The sequence below is a fragment of the Lithobates pipiens genome, unplaced genomic scaffold (assembly GCF_037356315.1).
Source record: "Lithobates pipiens isolate NorthernLeopardFrog02 unplaced genomic scaffold, aLitPip1_a1.2 Scaffold_10, whole genome shotgun sequence".
In the NCBI taxonomy this organism is placed as follows: Eukaryota; Metazoa; Chordata; class Amphibia; order Anura; family Ranidae; genus Lithobates; species Lithobates pipiens.
Genome location: NW_027507686.1, coordinates 126,792,809 through 126,818,730, shown reverse-complemented (window position 1 = coordinate 126,818,730; position 25,922 = coordinate 126,792,809). Strand labels below are relative to the sequence as shown.

The 25,922-nt window shown below is 46.2% G+C and overlaps 1 protein-coding gene across 1 annotated transcript in view; it reads right to left on the bottom strand.

The window, feature by feature from the left end:
* The window catches only part of SLC6A2 (solute carrier family 6 member 2), a 698,054-nt gene that overhangs the window by 234,700 nt on the left and 437,432 nt on the right, over positions 1 to 25,922 (bottom strand). The window contains exon 11 of the mRNA XM_077458093.1: positions 11,169 to 11,268. Coding sequence (XP_077314219.1) covers positions 11,169 to 11,268 — 100 coding nt within the window. The remainder of the gene's footprint in view (positions 1 to 11,168; positions 11,269 to 25,922) is intronic.

Here is a 25,922-nt window from a genome sequence, read left to right as displayed (position 1 = left end):
GACTTGATGCTGACAATAACAATCTGTGTTTATTGAACCTGTAGTCGAATGTGTCTAACCTTAACTCTATTAGTCCAGGATTATTCTACATAGAGAGAAAAGATTCGACAGTGAGAAAAGATTCAACAGAGAGGGAAAAGATTGCTGCTGGAATTGGGTGGGGGAAGTAAAATAAAAATAATGATGAAGATGAATGTTATTGGCTTATTGTAACCAAAGAGGAGGAGCAGTAAAATAGCTAGAACTAGTACACATGTACAGCCAACTTACTTTCACTTACGAGTGCTATCAGAGAGACACACACCAAATCATTTCAGAAGACAGTCAATCTTAGCTGGCCCATTTGTCAGAGAACCTAAATTATTTAGCAATTAAGCATAAGCACAGAAGCAGAACAATAGTGAAGCAAGCTACTCAACTTAAGTTTTTCATAATAATCTGCTGCTATTGTCTAAGTGTTGTGAACCTGATAGTGATACTAGTGTTGCTAGTGTTGTGATAGCCTCAGAGGCTGCCCATGTTGTGGGGGGGGATTTATTATTCTAGATTCTATATTCTAGATTGAGATTCTATATAGATACTATATACCCTATCTTGTTACCTCTCTGATCAGTGATCACTATCACCAGTCCATTTTCTGTTTGAACTATATACATTCAACATAAATGACAAAGATTCGACAAAGCAGCGAAAAACATACAAACGTTCAATCTTTGGCTTATGGTGTCTGTCGAAAGTTCTAAGAAGATTTGACGGAACAGCAAAACTATACAGTCATACAGTTTAGCTGCTCCGTCTAAACTTCTTTGAACATTCGACAGACACCATAAGCCTTCAATGACAGATTCGACCTTAATTATTTTGGATTTTCAGACTAATGCAATTTTTAACGAAAAACAAAACAAAAAAAAACTAATTTTCGGAGTAACTAAATAAATGTATTTTTCGGACGAAAACGAAATTCCGAAACAAAATATTTCAGTGTGCACATGTCTAGTTTTTGAATATCCGTTCTTTTTGCGTGGAGTGAATCCAATCAGTATTCTCCATCCTGCAAGGGGGAGAACTTCTGGCATCAATCGACATCAAGGGTGCTTATCTCCATGTGCCAATTTCCCCTGCTCATCGGAAATTTCTACGCTTTGAGGTAGAAAATCTTCATTTCCAGTTTGTAGCTCTGACTTCGGTCTAGCTACTGCACTTTGAGTGTTTATAAAGGTCCTGGCTTCTCCTTTAGCCATGTTAAGAGCTCAAGGTATAATGATACTAGCCTACTTAGACGATTTACTCTTGATTGATCAATCGGTAGCCCGCTCCCCTCTGACAACACAGGGAAAGCCATAGGGAAGTCCTCGTGCATCAGAGGGGGACAGGGTCACTAGGTAAAAAGTATCAGAGTTGGCTGCTGTTTCTTGTAAAGAGCAATACTGGTTTATTCTTAAGGATGAGGTTGTATTGCGGCCTCATCCTGTATTCCTACCGAAGGTAGTATCGGTTTTTCATTTAAATCAGGATATTGTTCTGCCTTAATTTTTTGCAGAACCTTGTTCTATGGAATAAGGTCCCTACATTCTCTTGGTGTGGTGAGAGCGGTCAAGATCTATTTGATAATGACTGCTCACATTCATAAAACAGATTTCAAAAATGGATTCGTGAAGTGATTGTTCAAGCTTATGGTTTAAAGAGGAAAATTCCTCCTTTTCATATTAAAGCACACTTCTCCAGGGCTGTTAGTGCTTCTTGGGCAGTGCATCACCAAGCCTCCATGGCTCAGATCTGCAAGGCCACAACTTGGTCTTCAGTACATACTTTTACTAGATTACGTCAAGTAGATGTAATAGATCATGACGATATCGCCTTTGGGCGCTATATACTGCAGGCTACAGTAGGAGTCCTCTAGTCTCTAGGTGCTCTACTTTTGTTGTGTCTCCCTCCCTTCAGTTGAGATTGCTATGGGACATCCCACATAGGATTTTTATAACAGCTTAACTTTAAAATCCTTTTCTTTGAAGTACATCACGGGACACAGAGGTCCCTTCCTTTTTTGGTATACACGTGTATTGCTATGCTACAAAACTGAGGTACTCCCACCAGTGGGAGGGGTTATATAGGGAGTGCATTTTTTAATTGAGGGCGTGCCAGTGTCCATCACCTGAAGGTGGCCTATAACCCACATAGTAACTACTATGGCACTGTGTCCCGTGATATACTTCAAAGAAAAAGGATTTTACAGGTAAGCTGTTATAAAAATACTATTTTGTGGCGCTGGTCTTCCCTAGAAAAATTATGATCCTCCATGGAAGAACATATAATCCCATGCTCCTCAACACAAATTAGGCTTTGCATGCCAGGTGATGCAGCCTACACATCTCAATACTTCACAATACAAGCTATGCGCTAAGTACATTTCCTAAGCTAACAAACACCCCACTGGCCCTACACTCTCTCCCTAGAACACTGGACCAACTGGGGTTGCATATACCTCATATAACTCAAATCTTGGGTAGACAAGGGAATTCATTCCCTCCAAGATTTGTTTACTCCCTCTGGTCTAAAATCCTTCACAGACCTTCAAAAAACAAACATATGCCATTCCAACTCAAGAGTATTTCAAATACATGCACATAGCAAACTTTTTCCGCCACGTCCAGTTGCCATTGTGTCAGGATTACTTAGTGCTCCTGTTCTTAATTACAGCATCTGGGGTTTGGCTATGGCACTCTCCTTGTTTGTCTGTCCACCTGCAGGCTTATTAATGTGATCCATCTCTGTGTGGAAACCAAGCCTGTTACAAGCTAGTGCTTGTGAAAAAAGTGATATGTGTGGTGTTCCTGATCAAGCTTCCTGTCTGTCTGTCCTGCTTTGCTAGTTTGGATTTCCCTGTGTATGACTTGGATTGGACATTGGACTATTCCCTAAACTCAGCCTGCCTTTTACGTGGACTGTCATAGAACCACGATATCGGTCTGCTAACTGCGAGTATCTGTTTGCTTTGCTCAGTTCACATCTGCCCTGGTGGGTGGCCAGGCACTATAGCATTGTGTATAAGTCCCGGGGGCAACCAAATATCGGTAGGCCTGCTTGCCTTAAGGGAAAGGGGGCTGCTATAGGTGAAGCACACAGTAGATAGCTATAGTGTTTGACCACCTGTGTTGGGGTAGACATGACACCTTGTCACATAATTTTGACTCGTCTTTATACTATTTTTATGAACCAACCACATCCATAACTAGAAGGTATCTCCTACTTTTATGAGGTGTATCTAAAACATTTGGTGAATGGTGCAGTATCAGAAAACAAACAAAACAGAAGATACAAACAAACTGCCTTTATTGGCTTTCAAAATAATCACCATCCTTCACAACACACTTTTGGCAACGTTCATAAAGCTTCTGGAAACTGTCAACAAAGGGCTCTTTAGGAATTGATCGCAGAACTGCTGTCACACATTCAAGACTGCAAAACATGCGCCTTTCATGATCCTCTTCAGGCAGGAATGGAACTGGTAGCACCAGGTCTCATCTCCTGTGATGATGGTTTGCAGAAAGGATGGATCCTGGTCACACATGGTAATGAAATCTCCAGAGTTTTCCATCTGTTTTGCTCTCTGTCTGTCAGCTTGTGTGTCAGAAACTGGAAATAGATCTTCCGCTCACCCAAATCTTCGCCGACAATGGTGCACACTGTGTCCTTGATGATGACCAATTCCTCCACCATCAATCGTAGAGTCAGTTGCCGATCTTCAATCATGCCTGGGGTTCTGCTTGTCGATGACCGGCTCATCCTTAGTCATTTCCTTCCAGTTACAAAATCGTTTCAACCAGTTGTAAACATCTGTTCTGCTCACTGCTTCCATCCCGTATACTTGCACCAACATTTCATACATCTCCGACGCTGGTTTCCCTAATTTGTAGCAGAACTTGATGTTCACTAGACATGTGCCATTTGTTTTGGTCCAAATACAAAATTCGGACCCATTTTTGGTTATTGGGAGATTCGGACATATCCGAATGTTTCATCAGTAAAATTTTCATAGCAAGTTTCAGAACAGTACAATGGAAAATAAAATACATAATGTGAGGGACACAAAGACAAGGTCTACAACAAACCAGCAGTGTACAACATAGTCATCACAATTCTATATAGCTATGAAAACAAGATAACAACATTTAGTGATAACAATTAATCAGATGTCATGTATCCGAATCTTTGAATGAAATAGTATTATTATAGGGTTAGAATTCAGATTGGTCAAAAAATGATCGACCAATTCAAATTCTGTATGAAGGATAGCTGGTTTTTAACCACTTGAGATCCGCGCTATTGCCAAATGACGGCATTAGCGCGGACCTACATTTCCAGGACTACGTCTATTGACGTCGTCCTGGTTACGAGCGGCCTGCGCGCCCCCTGAGGGGCGCGCGCGGCGCGCTCTGTGATCGGCGAGTCCATGAGACTCGCCTGATCACCGATCCGTGTAAGGGGTCGATCCCGACCCCTTATCACGTGATCAGCTGTCAGCCAATGACAGCTGATCATGTGACAGAACGGAGCCGGTAATCGGCTATTATTCCTCCTCGCGCTGACAGCGCGAGGAGAGAAAAAAAAAGCCGATCACCGGCGGCCGTGATCGGGACATCAGTCCCGATCACGGCCAGCAATACAGCTGACCACCTGCCCCCTGCCAGTGCCCACCTGCCCACCGCAGTGCCATCCTGAATGAAAGTAAGTGCCCCCCATCAGTGCCACCCAGCAGTGCCCATAGTGCCCCCAGCGCCACCCACAGTGCCACCCACAATGCCACCCACAGTGCCATCCAGCAGTGCCACCAACAGTGCCACCCACAGTGCCCACAATCTGCCGCAAAGGTGCTGCACCCCAGTGCCGCCCATCAGTGCCCAGCAGTGCCGCCCATCAGTGCCCAGCAGTGCCACCTATCAGAGCCACCTATCAGTGGTACCTATCAGTGCCCATCCGTGCCACTTATCCGTGCCACCCATCCATGCCATCTTATCTGTGCCCATCTTTGCCCATCAGTGCCGCCTTATCTGTGCCGATCGGTGCCGCCTTATCTGTGCCTATTAGTGCCGCCTTAACTATGCCTATCAGTGCCCACCAGTGCAGCCTATCAGTGCCCACCAATGCAGCCTATCAGTGCCCACCAATGCAGCCCATCAGTGCCCACCAATGCAGCCCATCAGTGCCCACCAATGCAGCCCATCAGTGCCCACCAATGCAGCCATCAGTGCCGCCTAATCAGCGCACTTCAATGAAGGAGAAAAATGACCCGTTTGCAAAATTGTATAACAAACTATTAAAACATGATTTTTTATTTTTATTTTTTTGCATCTTTTTTTGTTTGTTTAGCAAAAAATAAAACTCCGAGCTGTAACTAAATACCACCAAAAGAAAGCTCTATTTGTGGGAAAAAAATGATAAAAATTTCATTTGGGTACAGTGTTGTATGACCGCGCAATTGTCATTCAAAGTGCATCAGCGCTGAAAGCTGAAAATTGGTCTGGGACTGAGGGGGGTTTAAGTGCCCAGTAAGCAAGTGGTTAAGCAGCAGGCTGGGAAGTCTGCTGCCTGCGTGTATAACAACCATGACTTATCTGTCAGCTGGCTTCCCCACTGACAGATGAATATAAAGAAAAGAATGTCAACATTGCCGGGCAATAGAAAATGTAAAAAAAAATTAAAAAAAAAATCTATAGCAGACCCTTATCCGAGAATGCAGACTGGCTGGTCAGGAAAGGGGGCGGAAGAGCGAACTCCCCCCCTCCCTGAACCATACTAGGCCACATGCCCTCAACATGGGGGGGGTGGGTGCTTTGGAGCGGAGGGGCTCTGCACCCCCACCCCAAAGCACCTAGTCCCTATGTTAATGGGGACAAGGGCCTCATCCTCACAACCATGGCCGGTGTTTGTGGTTGTCTGCAGGCAGGGGGCTTATCTCCCAGATCCTGGACCCCCCCCCCATATGAATGAGTATCGGGTAATCATCAATCACACCGCCCTCTGCACAAAAAAAAAAAAAGAATGCTCTGGATGGCACGGAGGCCACCTGCCTACTGCAGGCTCCTCCATTGACAGTTCTTATATATAGTAGATAAGGGGTGGGGCCACCTGGCTACATCACCTGGTGGTACAGCCCCTTCTGAAGTCACTGACCCAGCATGCACCGGTCCGTGATGTCAGAAGGGGAGCAGTGCCTTCAGGTGATGTAGCCAGGTGGTCCCTATATAAGAAATGTCCAACAGCTTGCAGTAGGCGGTCAGCCTTCATTTTAATAAAGGAATTGTCAAAAACTGTCTGTGTTTTTATTACTTTTAGACACTTTTTTGGGGAATGGGTAGGAGTAAAATGTACCCCATATGCATTCACAAAGAGCACTGCGCCCCAAATACACCCACTTGTGGACAATAAAGAATATTTGCTATTGCCACACTGATCGTCCTCCTGGCCAATCAGGAAGCCCCTATTGGCCTCTGTACTACAGAACAGCACAGGGTGGACTCTGTGCATTTTACACATTCCTCCGCTCCTACCTTCTGGAGATAGGGCAAAAACCAATGGAGACTGAGGACACAGAAACCACAATGAACACAGGGGGATATGTTCACTAGGAACACTACACTGTACTATGGATAGGTGTTTGGACTTCAACATTCAGGATTCCCAGCAATCAGAGGAAATCGGAGCAAATCTTTCTGAAAAAATCTGCAGGTATCTGGGCAGAACAGCACAGGGAGCCAGAGAGTATTGGCCTGTAGCTGTGGGTGTGCACACCAGTGAGACAGCCATTGAGGGGTCGTGTGTGTCCATACAGGCTGGGGACTGAGCCACTGAGGGCCTCTTGTGCTGCTGTGAGACAGAGTGCAGACCTGTTCCTGGGGTCTGTGTACTACACCAGAAGAGACAGAGCCTATCACTGGGGAACCTGTGTCTACAACCAAGAGCCTGGGGACTCAATCACTGAAAGGCATTTTGCAGTGCTGGAACCAGGGCTGCAGGGTCCCATTATTGTGCCTACACCAAAGCTGAGTGGTCTGAGCCTTGTGTAGACCTGATCATGAGGACCTAAATGTGGGGACTGAGCCTTTTGGGACTAAAGAAAGTTAAGTACATGGGATCAGATCCGTTGCCTACTAGAAGTGGTGAGCAGAACAACCATGCTTAACCCCTCACTGCCCACAATTAATGTCACTAAGCATCGCATCAGCCACCCCCTATTATCATTCATAAAGGCACAGCTTCACATGCATCACCTTACAGACAGGCCCCAATGATAGTCGGCTAATACAGACGATGAGGTGCCAAGTACTTTATAGTCAATTTCAGGGGTATCCCTTTGCCAGGAATTCATATGCCACCCATTTTTGGGGCTGTATGCATAATGTACACACAAGGAACTTTATTTCAGGTTAGCTAAGGTTAATATTCATAACCCTGTTTGCATCAGTTATAATTTGGTTAAGCATCACTACAGTTCAGTCGATTGCCATTGTATGGGCCAGTGTTCACATTATCTAGTACAGTATCTTTAAATATGTTCAATTGCATGTTTACTGATTCATGCTTTAACTGCCTGCCATAATACATCCAGTTAATCTACTATCTGGTTGCTTGTGGTCTATTCTCTGTGTACGGTTATAGAGTGGTGCACTAATGCTTAAAGTGGTATGGTAGTAAACACATTTTTTGATCTTGTACCTTGTAAGTTTACAAGTCAGTGATTTGCCGGCAGGACAAAGGGCGAACCCAACAACCAACCACCCATCCGTTAACAGGCTGGGTAGTCCCGGCCCCCATTCAGACACATTCCGCGCACCAAACAATGTGCAAGGTAGGACTGGAAATGTAAAAGAGAGGCTATGATTGAAAGGGGAAAATGGAATGTTAGGGATGGGGCTTTCAGTGAAAGGGACTGGGGGCTGTAAAGGGGGGCTGTGAAAGGAACTGGAAAATAAGAAAGGGAGCTGTGAAGGGACTGGTATACAAGAAAGGGGGGCTATGAAGGGGTGCAAGGTGGGGGGAAAGGGCTGTAAAAGGGACTGGGATGCAAGGAAAGGAGGGGCTGTGAAAGGGACTATGACACAAGAAAGGGGGGCTGTGAAGGGGACTTGGATGCAGGGAAAGGGGTGGCTGTGAAGTGGACTGGGGTAATATAAAGGGGGAGCTGTGAGCCAAGGTAAGGGTTGTTTTGTGAAGGGAGCTGAGACATAAAGAGGGGGGCTGTGATGTGAAAGGGTGACAGAGGACATTGATGTGAGGGGAACTGTGATGTGAAGTGGGAGCTGAGGACACGGATGTAAAGGGGGAGGTCTGTAATGTGGATGGGGACTGGGGACAGTGAAGGAAATGAGACATTGTTATGTAAAGGGGGACTGTATTGTAAAGAGGGGCTGTGATGTAATTGGGGGACTTTGATGCAAAGTGGGGCTGAGACGTGAAGGGTACATTGTAATGTAAAGGGGGTGGGCTGATGTAAAGGGGGGCTGTATTGTAAAGAAGGGTCTGTATTGTAAGAGGGTGCTGTAATGTAAAGGGGTTGCACTGTGTTGTAAAGGGGTTGATGTAATGTAAAAGGGGTCTGTATTGTAAAGGGATAGGGGTTGCGATATAAACAAGAGCACTGTGATGTAAAAAGGGGGGTTCTGCAATGCAAAAAGGGGGTGCTGTGCTGTAAAGGGGGAACTGTGATCTGGGTCATAGCACAAATATGTGACTCAGACCCCTGCTGGAAGTAAGATTTACTGAATGAACCTTTGTGAATTTTAATTCCATATCCCTGCTCTAGTGTGCGTTGACGTTTTCAGGGTGGCTTGAGACCTGGCCAGTTGCTAAAGCAAATTCAAGATCAAACAGCTAATACAATTTTGAATGAAAAAGTTTGCAGATATGGATTTTCTGAAACTATCCTGCAACCTCATAGGGCAGTCAGTAGAATGAAAACTCCTCCTACAAGTTTTAACCAGACACTGATAAAAAGTCACAAGGCTGCAATTAGGGATGAGCTTCGAGTTCGAGTAGAACTCATGTTCAGCGAACAGTGAACAATTTGGGCTGTTCGCGGCAAATTCGAAAAGCCGGAACACCCTGTACAAGTCTATGGGAGAAATCTAAAGTGCTAATTTTAAAGGCTAATATGCAAGTTACTGTCCTAGAAAGTGTTTGGGGACCTGGGTCCTGCCCCAGGGGACATGGATCAATGCAAAAAAAAGTTTTAAAAACGTCAGTTTTTTCAGGAGCAGTGATTTTAATAATGATTAAAGTGAATCAATAAAAGTGTAATATTCCTTTAAATTTCGTACCTGGGGGGTGTCTATAGTATGCCTGTGAAGGGGCGCATGTTTCCCGTACTTAGAACTGTCCCTGCACAAAGTGTCATTTCGCAAGGAAAAAAAGTCTTTTAAAATCACTTTCCATTGTCGGCTCTCGTAATACAGAGAACACTCAATGAGTGTTTTCTGTATTAGCCGACAATTCATTCATTGATAAAAAAATAAAAAAGTGTGGGGGTTCCCCTAAATTCAATTACCAGGCCCTTCAGGTCTGGTATGGATATTAAGGGGAACCCCGTGTCAAATTAAAAAAAAATTGACGTGGGGGTCCCCCTAAATATCCATACCAGACCCTTTATCTGAGCACGCAACCTGGCAGGCCGCAGGAAAAGAGGGGGGGGCGAGAGAGCGCCCCTCCTCCTAAACCGTACCAGGCCACATGCCCTCCACATTGGGAGGACGCTTTGGGGGTCTGCGACCCCTAAAAACACCACGTCCCCATGTTGATGGGGACAAGGACCTCATCCCCACAACCCTGGCCGGTGGTTGTGGGGGTCTGCGGGCAGGGGGCTTATCAGAATCTGGAAGCCCCCTTTATCAAGGGGACCCCCAGATCCCGGCCCCCCCGTTTGAAATGGTAAGGGGGTACAAAAGTACCCCTACCATTTCACAAAGAAAGTGTAAAAATGGTTAAATAAGACATACACACTTTTGAAAAATTCCTTTATTAAAAATAAAAAAAATTAAAAAAAGATTCCAGCGGTGCTAATCCACTCTTGCTATCCAGCGATGGATGATCATCTCTCCGGGATCCAGCGATGGCTGATCTGATCCAGCGACGGGGATCTCTTAGTCCAGCGCTGTCCATACATGCATCCGTCTTCTGTCTCCACTGTGGAGACACTGCAGGGATCCCAGCGCTGACGTTTCTTATATTAGGAGGGCGGAGCCATCCGTCACCTGACCCCACCCCCTCTGACGCTGGTGAGGGAAGCCATGGGGTTCCCCAGTGACGTATGGGTGACCCCGCCCCCTCTGATGTAACGCAGAAACCTGCGTTGTAAACCCTTACAACACACTTTGACCTACTGTAGGTCCAAGAAATATCTCCTAAACCTACACGGTTTAGGAGATATTTGCCAAAAGACAGGCACCACTGTCTATGGTGCATCACCGTAGACAGCTGCGCGCAAGTGCACTGAGCGCGGCACCGTCAACGATGAAGATGCCTCGCGTGTCGGCTCCCGTGCGCATAAGCGGGAGTGACAGCTTCGCCGAATGACAGCGGCGGAGCAGCGAGACCCCACCGAGAAGATGGATGTGCTGGACTACAGGGGACAGCGGTGACTTCGCTGGCTCCTGTGTCAGGTAAGTGACACATAATGGACTACTATGCGATGCATAGTAGTCCATTATGCTTTGTCTTTGCAGGGAATGAAAGAGGAAGTAAACTCATCAGGGTTTACTTCCTCTTTAATCTAATCTAATTTAATCGAATCTATGATTATAGAAAGAAAGTGTTTACATTGTGATATTTCTGTTTCTCATACTTGTTTACGTTGTTATCATATTTGTACTTCTGTGCAATTACCAGCTGTACCAGCAGATGGACCCCCTCCATCATCATCAACCCATCTTTCTGAGAACATTGGGAGAGAGCTAAACAAGACATTGTCTATCTGTGCCAATGTAGCAGTTGGCCTCCTGTGTATCCGTTCCTGCATATACAGAGTTACTTTTATCTCTACGCCTCCTCCAGAAAATCCCATAACAATATGGAAATACAATAATATAATACAGTGAAAGTGGTTTCATGCATATGTAAAGCAACATACACAGTCCGTAAAAAAATAAAATAAAGAACTGCTGAGATATTATACATACCATAAAACCAAGATACTCCGACTGCCTCTATTAAAACAGCAAACAGAATTGAGGTCCCTGCAGCAAATGTATCCAGGAGAGTGACCACATAGATTCCACCCTGTTAGATGTGAAAATAACTGGACTTTCAGAATGTAGCAATTATACTGTGAACAGTACATGGATTTAAACAGGAGGTTACACATAAATAAATTGCAGAAAAAAAACACCAAAAGGGACATTCTAAACTTTACTGCTACCAAGAAAGGCATACATTATCTCACACCCTCACATTTAAATGTAAATATTTTATTATATCTTTTCATGTGACAACACTGAAGAAATGACACTTCGCTACAAAGTAGTGAGTGTACAGCTTATATAACAGTGTAAATTTGCTGTCCCCTTAAAATAACTCAACACAGCCATTAATGTCTAAACCACTGGCAACAAAAGTGAGTACACCCCTAAGTTAAAATGTCCAAATTGGGCCCAATTAGCCATTTCCCTCCCCAGTGTCATATGACTTGTTAGTGTTACAAGGTCTCAGGTGTGAATGGGGAACAGGTGTGTTAAATTTGGTGTTATCGCTCTCACTCTCTCATTCTGGTCTCTGGAAGTTCCACATAACACCTCATGGTAAAGAACTCTCTGAGGATATGGAAAAAAAAAAAGAATTGTTGCTCTACATAGAGATGGCCTAGGCTATAAGAAGATTTCCAAGACACTAAAACTGTGCTGCAGCATGGTGGCCAAGACCATACAGTGATTTAATAGGACAGGTTCCACTCAGAACAGGCCTTGCCATGGTTGACCAAAATAAATTGAGTGCACGTGCTCAGCATCATATCCAGAGGTTGTCTTTGGGAAATAGACATATGAGTGCTGCCAACATTGCTGCAAAGGTTGAAATGCTGGGGTTCTGCCTGTCAGTGCTTAGACCATACGCCTCACACTGCGTCAAATTTGTCTGGATGGCTGTCATCCCAGAAGGAAGCCTCTTTTAAAGCTGATGCACAAGAAAGCCCACGAACAGTTTTCTGAAGACAAGCAGAACAAGGACATGGATTACTGGAACCATGGCCTGTGGTTTGATGAGATCAAGATAAACTTATTTGGTTCAGATGGTGTCAAGCGTGTGTGGCGGCAACCAGTATGAGGAGTACAAAGAAAAGTGTGTCTTGCATACAGTCAAGCATGGAGTGGGAGTGTCATGGGGCTGCATGAGTGCTGCCGACACTGGGGAGCTACAGTTCATTGAGGGAACCATGAATTCCATCATGTACTGTGGCATACTAAAGCAGAGCATGATCCTCTCTCTAAAATGGCATAAACAGGAAAAACTAAGCACTAAGTATACACTAGCTTGTATACCGCACAATAACAATAATCCTCTTCAGTTAATTTCCTTACAAATGTAGTAGATTAGGGACTTTGCAAACAATCAGGTGCATCCCCCAGTATGGGTATAGGAGCACGTAGTAGTAGCCAAGCTGAGAACCACCAGGGGGGCCAAAGCTTCAACTGCATCAATAAATATATGAGATGGAATAATTCTGCGTCCAAATTTCATATATAATTTTATATATATATATATATATATATATATATATATATATATATATATATATATATATATATATATATAGTCAGCGCTTGGAAAAATATTCATACCCCTTGAAATGTTCCCCATTTTGTCATGTTTCAATGAAAAACATAAATGTATATTATTGGGATTTTATGTGATAGATCAACACAAAGTAGCACATAATTGTAAAAAGTGTATTCAGCCCGCCCCCCCCCCCCCCCCCAACTGAGTCAATACTTTTTAGATCCACCTTTCGCTGCAATTACAGCTGCAAGTATTTTCGGGGCTGTCTGTACCAGACTGGCACATCTAGAGAGCGAAATATTTGCCCCTTCTTTGCAAAATAGCTCAAGCTCTGTCAGATTGGATGGAGAGGGTCTGAACAGCAATTTTCAAGTCTTGCCACAGGTTCTCAACTGGATTTAGCTCTGGACTTTGCCTGGGCCATTCTAAAACATTCATATGCTTTGATCTAAACCATTCCATTGTAGCTCTGGCTGTACGTTTAGGGTCATTGTCCTGCTGGAAGATGAACCTCCGCTCCAGACAGAAGGAGAGCAGCGCCATCTAAGTGCAGCATTATTAAGACACGTTATTCCATAAAAGACAGTTGGTAACTCACAAAATGTGTTTTAGATGTCAGGACATGTGGGATTAATAATGTGGCTCATCCGCTCATGGGAAAGATGATCTTCTTACTGGTGAAGAGGCAGCTGATGGGTCCAGGGACACCGGTGGCTCCCAACGCTTCCAGGCAATCAGGACGGCTCACAGACAGCAGTGTACATCACTACCAGTTTGAAAGAGCGGGGAGGAGCATGCATTCAGCTCATGTGTGCTCCATCAGGCTAATGCTGTGGCCATTTTGGAGGAGGTATATATAGTCTGTTGTGACCAAGACTAATCAGGCGTTACCTTGGCAACCTTTCAAGGTGGTAATTAGTGAATCACAGGGCAGTGGAGTGTCAGATTAACTAGTTAGATACATACCATCAAGGTAATCTAATAGCAATTCTGATAAAAACAATTGTGTACTAATGAAACAAGCTTTTACAATTATGATTAGAAACAATGAACCAAACAGTGAGTATCGAGACAATGATTATGGGCGATATATATGTATATAAAGGTGAAGATAAAAATAAAACTTAAACTATAAGGATGAAAATAATAATGATGAACTGGAAATTAAAATCAAAATAAATAAATATTAATGAAGATACAAAGTTATAAATGTGGAATATAGTTGTTACACAGAAAGGATGTAAGGGGTCACTAGGAAAATAAGTGAAAGAATAGAGGATGACCAATTTGACAATGGGGGCAAGGTACATTTGGCACTTACTGCTGGAGGATATCAAGGGGAGGAACACGTGGAGGAAGAAGTTGGTTTTAATCTGCTAGGTGCAATTGTTTTTTAGGTTCCTGTCTCATCTGTAAGAGATGAGGGGCCTGGCTAAGAATGTGGATTTAAGGTGTGGATCCTCTTGTAGAATAGACCAATGCTTTTGGGATATGCATTCTATATTTCTAAATTTAGTGTGAAAATTTGTTTGTGAATCTCAATGGTTGTATTTTTTTTTATTTTGTCTATCTGTGGTATTGCTTTGTTGTGTGTAAAACGTGAAGGCTTCATCTATGAGGGTGGGTAGGTAACCTTTCTCTAGGAATTTTTGTTTAGGATGTTGACCATGTGTAGTAATAATCTTCATCTCTAATACAGTTATGTTTGAGGTGGCAGTATTGGCTTTTGGGGATGTTCTTGATCCAACGAGGGTGGTGACAACTAGTGATGGACGAACTTCCGACGGGACGTTTCGCGAACGCGAAACGCGAACGGACACAAACGTTCGCGAAAACGACCGTTCGCCGCGGGCTCCATTGACTTCAATGGGAGGCGAATTTCGCAAACCTTTAGGTCGAATTTGCGGCCACGGGGTAATTATTAGGGGGTAGCACGTAGTCCCACCACCTGGACAATAGCATAATACATGTATGAGGTGAATTTGGGATCGATAACTACAAGCATTTTTTTTTTATTTGGGAAATTGTTCTGACAATTCAGGACTATGGAGCTAATGAAGGCAATGGAGGAGAGGGAAGGTCAGGGACCAGGGTAGGCAAACAAGAGGGTGCAGGAGATACAGAGCACTGACAGCAGCACCGTAATACAGAGCACTGACATCAGCACCGTGACATACAGCGCTGACAGCAGCTCCGTGACATACAGCGCTGACAGCAGCTCCGTGACATACAGCGCTGACAGCAGCTCCGTGACATACAGCGCTGACAGCAGCTCCGTGACATACAGCGCTGACAGCAGCTCCGTGACATACAGCGCTGACAGCAGCACCGTGACATACAGCGCTGACAGCAGCTCCGTGACATACAGCGCTGACAGCAGCTCCGTGACATACAGCGCTGACAGCAGCTCCGTGACATACAGCACTGACAGCAGCTCCGTGACATACAGCGCTGACAGCAGCTCCGTGACATACAGCGCTGACAGCAGCACCGTGACATACAGCGCTGACAGCAGCTCCGTGACATACAGCGCTGACAGCAGCTCCGTGACATACAGCGCTGACAGCAGCTCCGTGACATACAGCGCTGACAGCAGCTCCGTGACATACAGCGCTGACAGCAGCTCCGTGACATACAGCGCTGACAGCAGCTCCGTGACATACAGCGCTGACAGCAGCTCCGTGACATACAGCGCTGACAGCAGCTCCGTGACATACAGCGCTGACAGCAGCTCCGTGACATACAGCGCTGACAGCAGCTCCGTGACATACAGCGCTGACAGCAGCACCGTAAGCAGCCCCAGGAGGAAGTCAGCACAGCACAGGGATGGTGTGATCCCCTCATAATAAGAACCCCCAGGAGGAAGTCAGCACAGCACAGGGATGGTGGGAGCCCCTCATAATAAGAACACCCAGGAGGAAGTCAGCACAGCACAGGGATGGTGGGAACCCCTCATAATAAGCAGCCCCAGTAGAAATATGACACCGCTCAACCTCTTCAAAGAGGAGGGTAGGGGCATATAGTACGGTGTGCTTTTTTGGGTCAGGGAAGTGAGCCAAATGAATTAAGAAGGTCTGTGTGCTTGATTCCAAAAATTGTTTATAGACATATACATGGTCTACTGATCACATGTGTTGAATTCCTCCGAGATCCATGCCTCATTCATTTTTAGAAATGTGAGGTAGTTAACACTGTGGTGAGCTAGGCGAGTACGCTTATCGGTCACAATCCCCCCTGCTGCGCTGAACGTCCTTTCGGACAGGACACTGGATGAGGGGCAAGCCAACAGTTCGATTGCAAATTGGGCAAGCTCTGGCCAGAGGTCAAGCCTGCCCACCCAGTAGTCTAGGGGTTCATCACTCCTCAGAGCGTCCACATCGGCCGTTAACCCAATGTAGTCGGACACCTGACGGTCTAGGCGTTCCCTGATGCTGGATCCGGATGACACCTGTCGATGGGTCGGCTGAAAGAATGACCTCATATCCGAAGTCACCAACACATCTTCAAACCGGCCTCTTCTTGCAGGCGCTGTTGGATTGGTACCCGCAAATCCTTCTCTGGGAGTGGGAATTGCTCCTCTGCCAGCGCACGCAAAAGCAGAATGCAGCATTTCTCGAAGCAAGGCCTGGAAGTGCTGCATTCTGACAGCCCTCTGCGACGGCGGTAACATTTCCGCCATTTTGTGTTTGTACCGGGGGTCTAAGTACGTTGCCACCCAGTACTGGTCCTTGACCCTCATGCTTTTTATACGGGGGTCCCTATTAAAACACTGGAGCATGAAGGCCCCCATTTGCACTAAAGTGGAAGCGGTGTGGTGGCCTGGCTCCTGCTCATCATCCAGGATAATGTCGTCCTCTTCATTCTCCTCTCCCCATCCTCGCACAACAGGGATCCCAGAAAGGTTTAAAGCATGCTCTTCTTGCTCCTGCTCATCCGCCCCGGCACCATCCTCCTCTGACTCCTCATCAGACTCCTGTTGTTGACTTGTCTCAGATAGAGTAGCCCCCCCTGGGAATTCATCCAGCATTGCGACTTCCTCATCTTCCCGCTCCTGCTCCTCCACAGCCTGATCAATGACACGACGCAATGCACGCTCCAGAAAGAAGGCATAAGGTACCATGTCACTGATGGCGCCATGGCTGCGACTGACCAGTTTGGTGATCTCCTCAAATGGCCGCAGAAGTCTGCATGTGTCGCGCATGAGCAGCCACTGGCGCGGTGAAAAAAAACCCAGCTCCCCAGAACCGTTTCTTTCGCAGAGTTCATACAGGTAGACGTTAACTGCACGTTTCTGCTGGAGCAGCCTATCAAGCATATAGAAGGTTGAGTTCCATCGCGTCGGGCAATCGCAAATAAGACGTCTGACCGGCAGATGGTGTCGCCGCTGAATGTCAGCAAGGCGAGCCATGGCCGTGTAAGATCTTCTGAAATGGGCCGAGATTTTCCTTGCCTGCCGCAAGATGTCCTGGACCCCAGGGTATTTGACAAGGAATCGCTGCACGACCAAGTTTAAGACGTGTGCCATGCACGGCACGTGCGTGATTTTGCCCTGTTTCAATGCGCTAAGCAGATTGGCACCGTTGTCACACACCACTTTACCAACTGTCAAATTGAGCGGTGTTAGCCACTCATCTGCCTGTGAACGCAAAGCTGAAAGGAGTGCCGGGCCAGTGTGGCTCTTTGCTTCCAGGCACAACAGACGCAGCACGGCATGGCAACGTCTCACCTGGCATGTGGAATAGGTTCTGGGGAGCTTGGGCGGTGCAGTGGAAGAGACGCTAGCAGCGGAAAAGGAGGAGGCAGCTGAGGAGGAGAGGGAGGAGGATGGAGTAGGAGGAGGAGAAGAAGAGTCAGGCCTGCATGCAATCCGTGGCGGTAAAACCAAATCTACACGGGTGCCACGGGTTACATGCTTGACGGCCGTCAGAAGGTTCACCCAGTGGGCAGTAAAACTGATATACCTTCCCTGCCCGTGTTTGCTAGACCACGTGTCTGTGGTCAGATGTATCTTGGCACCGACACTGTGTGCCAGAGATACATTCACTTGCCGCTGAACATGGCCATATAGCTCTGGGATGCCCTTCTCTGAGAAATACTTCCTTCCTGGGACCTTCCATTGTGGTGTTCCAATGGCCACAAATTTGCGAAAGGCCTCCGAGTCCACCAGTTTATATGGCAGTAGTTGGCGGGCTATGAGTTCTGACAAGCCAGCCGCCAACCGTTGGGCAAGAGGGTTATCCGGCGTCATCATTTTTTTACGCTCAAACATTAGGCCCACGGAAGCCTGCCTTTTTGCAGAAAAATGTGAGCTTGGCGTGATGGAAGGTGGAGTGGAGGACAATTGTGAGGAGAGAGGAGAAGGAGAAGTAGAAGACGAGGCTGGACGGTGAGAGCCTGCAGTGTGGCTTTGTGTGTTCCGTTGCTCCCACTGGGCTCGGTGATGGCTGCTCATGTGCCTTCTTAAGGCGGTCGTCCCTAGGTGAGTATTGGGCTTACCGCGACTAACGCGTTGACTGCAAAGATTGCAGATGGCAACGCTATTGTCAGCAGCGGACACGTTAAAAAAAGCCCACACTGCGGAGCCATGTGCCGGTGTCCTGGGAGCGCCAGATGTGACCGTACATGGTCGATGACTCGCTCCTGATACATTTGCAGTCTGCTTTGTCCCTGCTGTGCAATGTAAGTCATTGCTGCTTCTCCTCCCTATCTGCTGGTCCATATCTCCCTCTGAACTCCCCTCCTCTTCCTCTCTTGTGGGCACCCACGTGACATCACTAGACACGTCATCATCAACGTCACCTTCCCCACCGCTATAAGTAGAGTAGGCAGCAACACCGGGGACCAACCTCCTCCTTGGGCTGATCTGGGTACTGGCGTCAGACTGCTGAGTAGCGCTTGTTGCTACCTCCTCTTCCTGATCCAATACCAAGAGTGGCTGCGCATCAGAAATGTCCTCTTGATATGGATCGGAAAATAATTCCAGTGACTCAAGCGGAAGGTATGTGGTGGTGGTGGTGGTGGTCGTGTTGTTGGTGGTAGTGTCTTTGGGGGTGCACATAGCAGAGAGTGAAGAAGAGGGTGCAGATCGAGAGGATGAGGAGGGTGCAGAAGAGTAAGGCTGAGCGAGCCACTCAACCAAGTCTGGTGCATCCTTTAAAGTAATTGAACGCACCTTCTGCAACTTCCCACTTTGGCTCAAGCCTGTTGCTCCTGCCCTACCCCTACCACCCCTGCGGAAGGGCCTGCCTCTTCCTCTGCATGTCATTTTTTAAATGACCCTGTGACAAAACTCTTAGTCCCTATACCGCTGAAGGACTGCTGCAGTATAGGTGAGCGGTCAGCAGTGGTGCACGTCAACCCTATCTATTGTGGACCGATAGCGGTCCTTACAGAACAGCAGACTGTACCGCACTCAAGCCTATGTACCGTAGCACCCTATACCAAGTTACCAGTCCTTATAAGAACTTTTGTGGACCAAGCAGGTTGTGTGTTAGTGTTTAGCAGACTGTGCGTCAGTCCCTATACCGCTGAAGGACTGCTGCAGTATAGGGCAGCGGTCAGCAGTAGTGCACGGCAACCCTATGTATTGTGGACCGATAGCGGTCCTTACAGAACAGCAGACTGTAACGCACTCAGGCCTATGTACCGTAGCACCCTATACCAAGTTACCAGTCCTTATAAGAACTTTTGTGGACCAAGCAGGTTGTGTGTTAGTGATTAGCAGACTGTACGTCAGTCCCTATACCAATGAAGGACTGCTGCAGTATAGGGCAGCGGTCAGCAGTAGTGCACGGCAACCCTATGTATTGTGGACCGATAGCGGTCCTTACAGAACAGCAGACTGTAACGCACTCAGGCCTATGTACCGTAGCACCCTATACCAAGTTACCAGTCCTTATAAAAACTTTTGTGGACCAAGCAGGTTGTGTGTTAGTGTTTAGCAGACTGTGCGTCAGTCCCTATACCGCTGAAGGACTGCTGCAGTATAGGGCAGCGGTCAGCAGTGGTGCACGTCAACCCTATCTATTGTGGACCGATAGCGGTCCTTACAGAACAGCAGACTGTACCGCACTCAAGCCTATGTACCGTAGCACCCTATACCAAGTTACCAGTCCTTATAAGAACTTTTGTGGAACAAGCAGGTTGTGTGTTAGTGATTAGCAGACTGTACGTCAGTCCCTATACCAATGAAGGACTGCTGCAGTATAGGGCAGCGGTCAGCAGTAGTGCACGGCAACCCTATGTATTGTGGACCGATAGCGGTCCTTACAGAACAGCAGACTGTAACGCACTCAGGCCTATGTACCGTAGCACCCTATACCAAGTTACCAGTCCTTATAAAAACTTTTGTGGACCAAGCAGGTTGTGTGTTAGTGTTTAGCAGACTGTGCGTCAGTCCCTATACCGCTGAAGGACTGCTGCAGTATAGGGCAGCGGTCAGCAGTAGTGCACGGCAACCCTATGTATTGTGGACCGATAGCGGTCCTTACAGAACAGCAGACTGTAACGCACTCAGGCCTATGTACCGTAGCACCCTATACCAAGTTACCAGTCCTTATAAGAACTTTTGTGGACCAAGCAGGTTGTGTGTTAGTGATTAGCAGACTGTACGTCAGTCCCTATACCAATGAAGGACTGCTGCAGTATAGGGCAGCGGTCAGCAGTAGTGCACGGCAACCCTATGTATTGTGGACCGATAGCGGTCCTTACAGAACAGCAGACTGTAACGCACTCAGGCCTATGTACCGTAGCACCCTATACCAAGTTACCAGTCCTTATAAAAACTTTTGTGGACCAAGCAGGTTGTGTGTTAGTGTTTAGCAGACTGTGCGTCAGTCCCTATACCGCTGAAGGACTGCTGCAGTATAGGGCAGCGGTCAGCAGTAGTGCACGGCAACCCTATGTATTGTGGACCGATAGCGGTCCTTACAGAACAGCAGACTGTAACGCACTCAGGCCTATGTACCGTAGCACCCTATACCAAGTTACCAGTCCTTATAAGAACTTTTGTGGACCAAGCAGGTTGTGTGTTAGTGATTAGCAGACTGTACGTCAGTCCCTATACCAATGAAGGACTGCTGCAGTATAGGGCAGCGGTCAGCAGTAGTGCACGGCAACCCTATGTATTGTGGACCGATAGCGGTCCTTACAGAACAGCAGACTGTAACGCACTCAGGCCTATGTACCGTAGCACCCTATACCAAGTTACCAGTCCTTATAAGAACTTTTGTGGAACAAGCAGGTTGTGTGTTAGTGATTAGCAGACTGTACGTCAGTCCCTATACCAATGAAGGACTGCTGCAGTATAGGGCAGCGGTCAGCAGTAGTGCACGGCAACCCTATGTATTGTGGACCGATAGCGGTCCTTACAGAACAGCAGACTGTAACGCACTCAGGCCTATGTACCGTAGCACCCTATACCAAGTTACCAGTCCTTATAAGAACTTTTGTGGACCAAGCAGGTTGTGTGTTAGTGATTAGCAGACTGTACGTCAGTCCCTATACCAATGAAGGACTGCTGCAGTATAGGGCAGCGGTCAGCAGTAGTGCACGGCAACCCTATGTATTGTGGACCGATAGCGGTCCTTACAGAACAGCAGACTGTACTGCACTCAGGCCTATGTACCGTAGCACCCTATACCAAGTTACCAGTCCTTATAAAAACTTTTGTGGACCAAGCAGGTTGTGTGTTAGTGTTTAGCAGACTGTGCGTCAGTCCCTATACCGCTGAAGGACTGCTGCAGTATAGGGCAGCGGTCAGCAGTAGTGCACGGCAACCCTATGTATTGTGGACCGATAGCGGTCCTTACAGAACAGCAGACTGTAACGCACTCAGGCCTATGTACCGTAGCACCCTATACCAAGTTACCAGTCCTTATAAGAACTTTTGTGGACCAAGCAGGTTGTGTGTTAGTGATTAGCAGACTGTACGTCAGTCCCTATACCAATGAAGGACTGCTGCAGTATAGGGCAGCGGTCAGCAGTAGTGCACGGCAACCCTATGTATTGTGGACCGATAGCGGTCCTTACAGAACAGCAGACTGTACCGCACCCAAGCCTATGTACCGTAGCACCCTAGACAGACCAAGTTACCAGTCCTGATAAAGAGCTTTGTGGAACAAGTGAGTTGTGAATGATTAGCAGACTGCAGCAGAAGGGCAGCAGTCAAGTATAATATTCTTTCTATATTTGGAAGAAAGAATATTATACGTGTACAAGCCTATTACCGTACCACTGATACCAGTCCTGAAAAGAACCTTTGTGGAACTAATAGTAACAGCAAGTCTTTAAAATTATCCTCACTGCCTGACACACTGCTTCCTGCCTGTCCCTATACAAATTGGCAAAAAAGAGTAGGCTGGAACGATTAGCTGGAACAGCTCTTTTGTGGACCTGATAGTAACAGCTAATGATGATGATGATGATGATGATGAAGAAAGACTAATCTGGCTGAGCTGTCCCTAAAATAGCAGCATACAGCGCTCTGTCCCTTTATCTAAACTGACAAAAGAAACTCAGGCTGCTGACCTAACACCTATACCAGTCCTGAAAAGAACTTTTGTGTACCAAATAGCTAGCGTTTTCTCTGTCCCTACTCCACACAGGATCCTTTCCCTACAGTGACAGAAGAAAGAATGTAAAATGGCCACCGGATCGGGTGTATTTATAGGTTAGGGGGAATGTCCAAGTGTCCATGAGCTGTCATGTCTCAATTGGTTGTCCTGTAACACATGATAAACGTGTCACGAAAGGTTAAAGTTCTTGTATACATTAAACACGTAAGTCCGCCGGGGCGAACGACGGAAAAAGGCGTTCGAACCCGCGGACGGCGAAAGTCGGAAATTCGCCGCGAAACGACCGCCGGGCGAACCGTTCGGCCATCACTAGTGACAACTGTGGTAATGCAGATAAGAGTTGCCTGCGGTTGGTTTGGTGTAATTTTGGGAATGTATGATCCCTTGATCATGACTGAGTGTCAGGTCAAGGAAAGCTAAAGATCTATCATCACAGACTGAAATGAATGATAAACCCATAACGTTGGTATTACAGTGGGCTATGATTTGTGGGATTAGAGATTTAGGACCATCCCAAATGATTATGACATAAATCGATATATCAGCCATAAAAAAGTGTGAGGAAAAGGAATTGTTTTGTCAGATGTAGTGATTCTCCCACAGACCCCATGATGAGATTGCCATAGCTTGGGGTTCCAGTCTCAAGTTTTTTGCAGACTCTAACGGGTTTTCTTCTAAAATTGCACTGTATTTGGCTACATCCATCTTCCCAAGTCTGACCCTACAACATGATGCTGCCACCATCTTGCTTCATGGTGGGGGTAGTGTGTTCAGGGTGATGTGCACTGTTATTTTTTGCACCACACATAGCATTTTGCTTTTAGGCCAAAAAGTTCAATTTTGGTCTCATCTGACCAGAGTACCTTCTTCCACATGTTTGCTGTGTCCCCCACATAGCTTCTTGTGAACTGCAAATGGTACTTCTTAAGGCTTTCTTTCAACAATGACTTTCTTCTTGCCACTCTTCCATAAAGGCCAGATTTGTGGAGTGCACAACTAATAGTTGTCCTGTGGACAGATTCTCCCACCTGAGCTGTGGATCTCTGCAGCTCCTCCAGAGTTACCATAGGGTTGCCATCTTGGCTGCTTCTCTGATTAACGCTTTCCTTGCCCGGCCTGTGAGTTTGGGTGGACGAACATAACTTGGTAGGTTTTCAGTTGTACCATATGCTTTCCATTTTTGGATAATGGATTAAAGTGGATGTAAAACCTTACAAACCACCTTTGACCACAGGTGTGCCTATAATAAGGCTTACCTGTAGCTACTCCAGGTATCTCCTAAACCTGCATGGTCTAGGAGATATCCCCTATATCAGCATGTAGTTAATGCAGCACCATTGATGTGCTGGGGAATAAAAACAAATTCTTGTCCGAGGGGTGCAGAATGTGTCAAACATCCACTAGATGTAACTATTCAAATGTAGATTTGACACTAGAAATCATGGAATAGGAGAGGCTCGATTTGCCTGTAGAGGTGTCTGGGACCAAGGGAACATTGAAGTCTCCACCTACCATGTAGCAAGGGCCATCAAAGGTAGTTAGGCTGGAAAGCATAGTCGAGAGAAAGGCACCCTGGTTTACTGCATATAGGTTAGCTACTGTGAAAACAAAAGTGAAAAGTTTAAGTTTCAGAAGAATAAAGCACCCTGTTGGACCTATCAAGGTGTCTAGCACTTCTGGGTTGGATGAATGGTGAAATGCAAGTGAGACCCGTTCGATTGGACATGAGGGTTTGTGCTATGATACCAGGTTTGAAGAAATGTATGGGTATTTTATCAGACACAAAGCGAGTCCTGCTGCAGAAGGAGAGTTTTGGTTTGGTTTACATGACTTGGTTTCTCTTCTTAGGACTTAAACCCACGGCAGTTGAGAAAGGACAAAGATATATGTGAATTATCCTCCATCTATAGGGTAAAATCGAAGATGCCACCCCACCTCAAGGATCCTATCAAACGACGCCAAAGAATTATAAACAAGAAATGGAAAACAAAGAAATAGGAAGAAAGGGCACAAGATGGGGGGGATCGTCTGAGTGACGATTCCTGGTGGCACAATGAATTGAAAGAGGGACACCCACCTGATAGAAAAAAATAAATCAGAGAGGATCCCAGCCCCCAAATGGGTAGAGCATACACAGAATAGGCACATGCATGAGGCACAGCAACAGTACAGTAAATATAAAAAACCTAAGGAGGTATAGTGGAAGTCAGATGAAGTGGCAACCGGTCTGAGCTAAAAGAGCTTATATGTTAAAGCCTCAAAAAGAACATAGAATTAAAGTTCTGCCAAAGGGGGGGGTAAGGGGAGGAAAACCATAGGAAGGGAAGAGGAGAAGGGGGGGAATAGAGGGGGGAGGAAACGGAAGAGGGGGAGGGGGATAAAGAGTAGGGACATGGGGGATAGGAAAAAATATATGCACTATTACATATCATATGAATATAAATGAATTTAGCATATCAGAAGAACTATCTATGTAACTATGTAATTATCAGAGGGAGCAATCCCCATAAACTAAAAGACAAAAAACAATTGAGGCAAAAAGTAGAGAGAGTACAGCAACAATAGTTCAAGGAGAATGACAAGTCCTACAACAAAGAAGGGCAAAAATGGTCAAGGGGTAACTAGGTCAACGAACAACCAACAAAAAAGTGAGGATTCATAGACAGTTCCCAAGATCAATACGAGATAGATAGCAATCAAACACCCCATTCAGCTCAGTCACCATTGTGAAGCAGAGTGGCGTCTCTTCTTTTTGGATTGGTGTTGCCACTGAGGGGCAAAAGGAAGACCCAGAGTAGTAGGAGCATGTGGCCAATCAGGTAAGGTGATCTGCAGCAATTCAAAGGTGCTGAGAAGGTTTGGAAGGTCTCTGAGGTTATAGAAGGTAGCAGACATCCATTCATTGGTCATGTGAAGTTGAAAAGGGAATCCCCAAGTATACTTCATATGGCGTTCCAGAAGGGCCAGAGTTAGCGGTTTTAGGGCACGTCTCATGGAGAGGGTCAGCCGAAAAAAATTAGACAGCAGCATGATGAGAGTAGTATTAAAGATGATTTTCTGGGTGCTGGAAACTTTCATAATGTCCCCCTTCACTTTATAAGAGTGGATTCTGCATAGGCCATCACAAATAAATGTATGGTCTGAGTTTCCAGGGCCTCCAATTCTGTGAACCCTTTCTATTTCAATAGGAGAATTCTTGGGCTTGCGCAACAGCTCATTAAAGATGTCCATGACACAGGGGGCCAGCTCCTTAGCAGGAACAGACTCGGGGAGTCCACGGATCCTTATATTGTTATGGTTTTCAATATCATCTTGCTGATACATCAACTGCTAAATTAGGACAGTGTGCTTATTGAAAGTTTCTTTGTGAGATTGTAGTGAGCTTGCAAAACCATCAGTCATTTGCTCTACCTCCTCCATGCGGACTCCTAGGTCCTTTTTCAGATCAGCTATCTCCAGTTGGGAGCATTACATTTTCCAAAATGTCTTGGTATGCTGACACCCCACACCATAATCCCCCCTCCACCACAAGGTTTGGACCAGTGCACAAAGGGGTGGAGGAACTTGACTGGCCTGCACAGTTCTTAC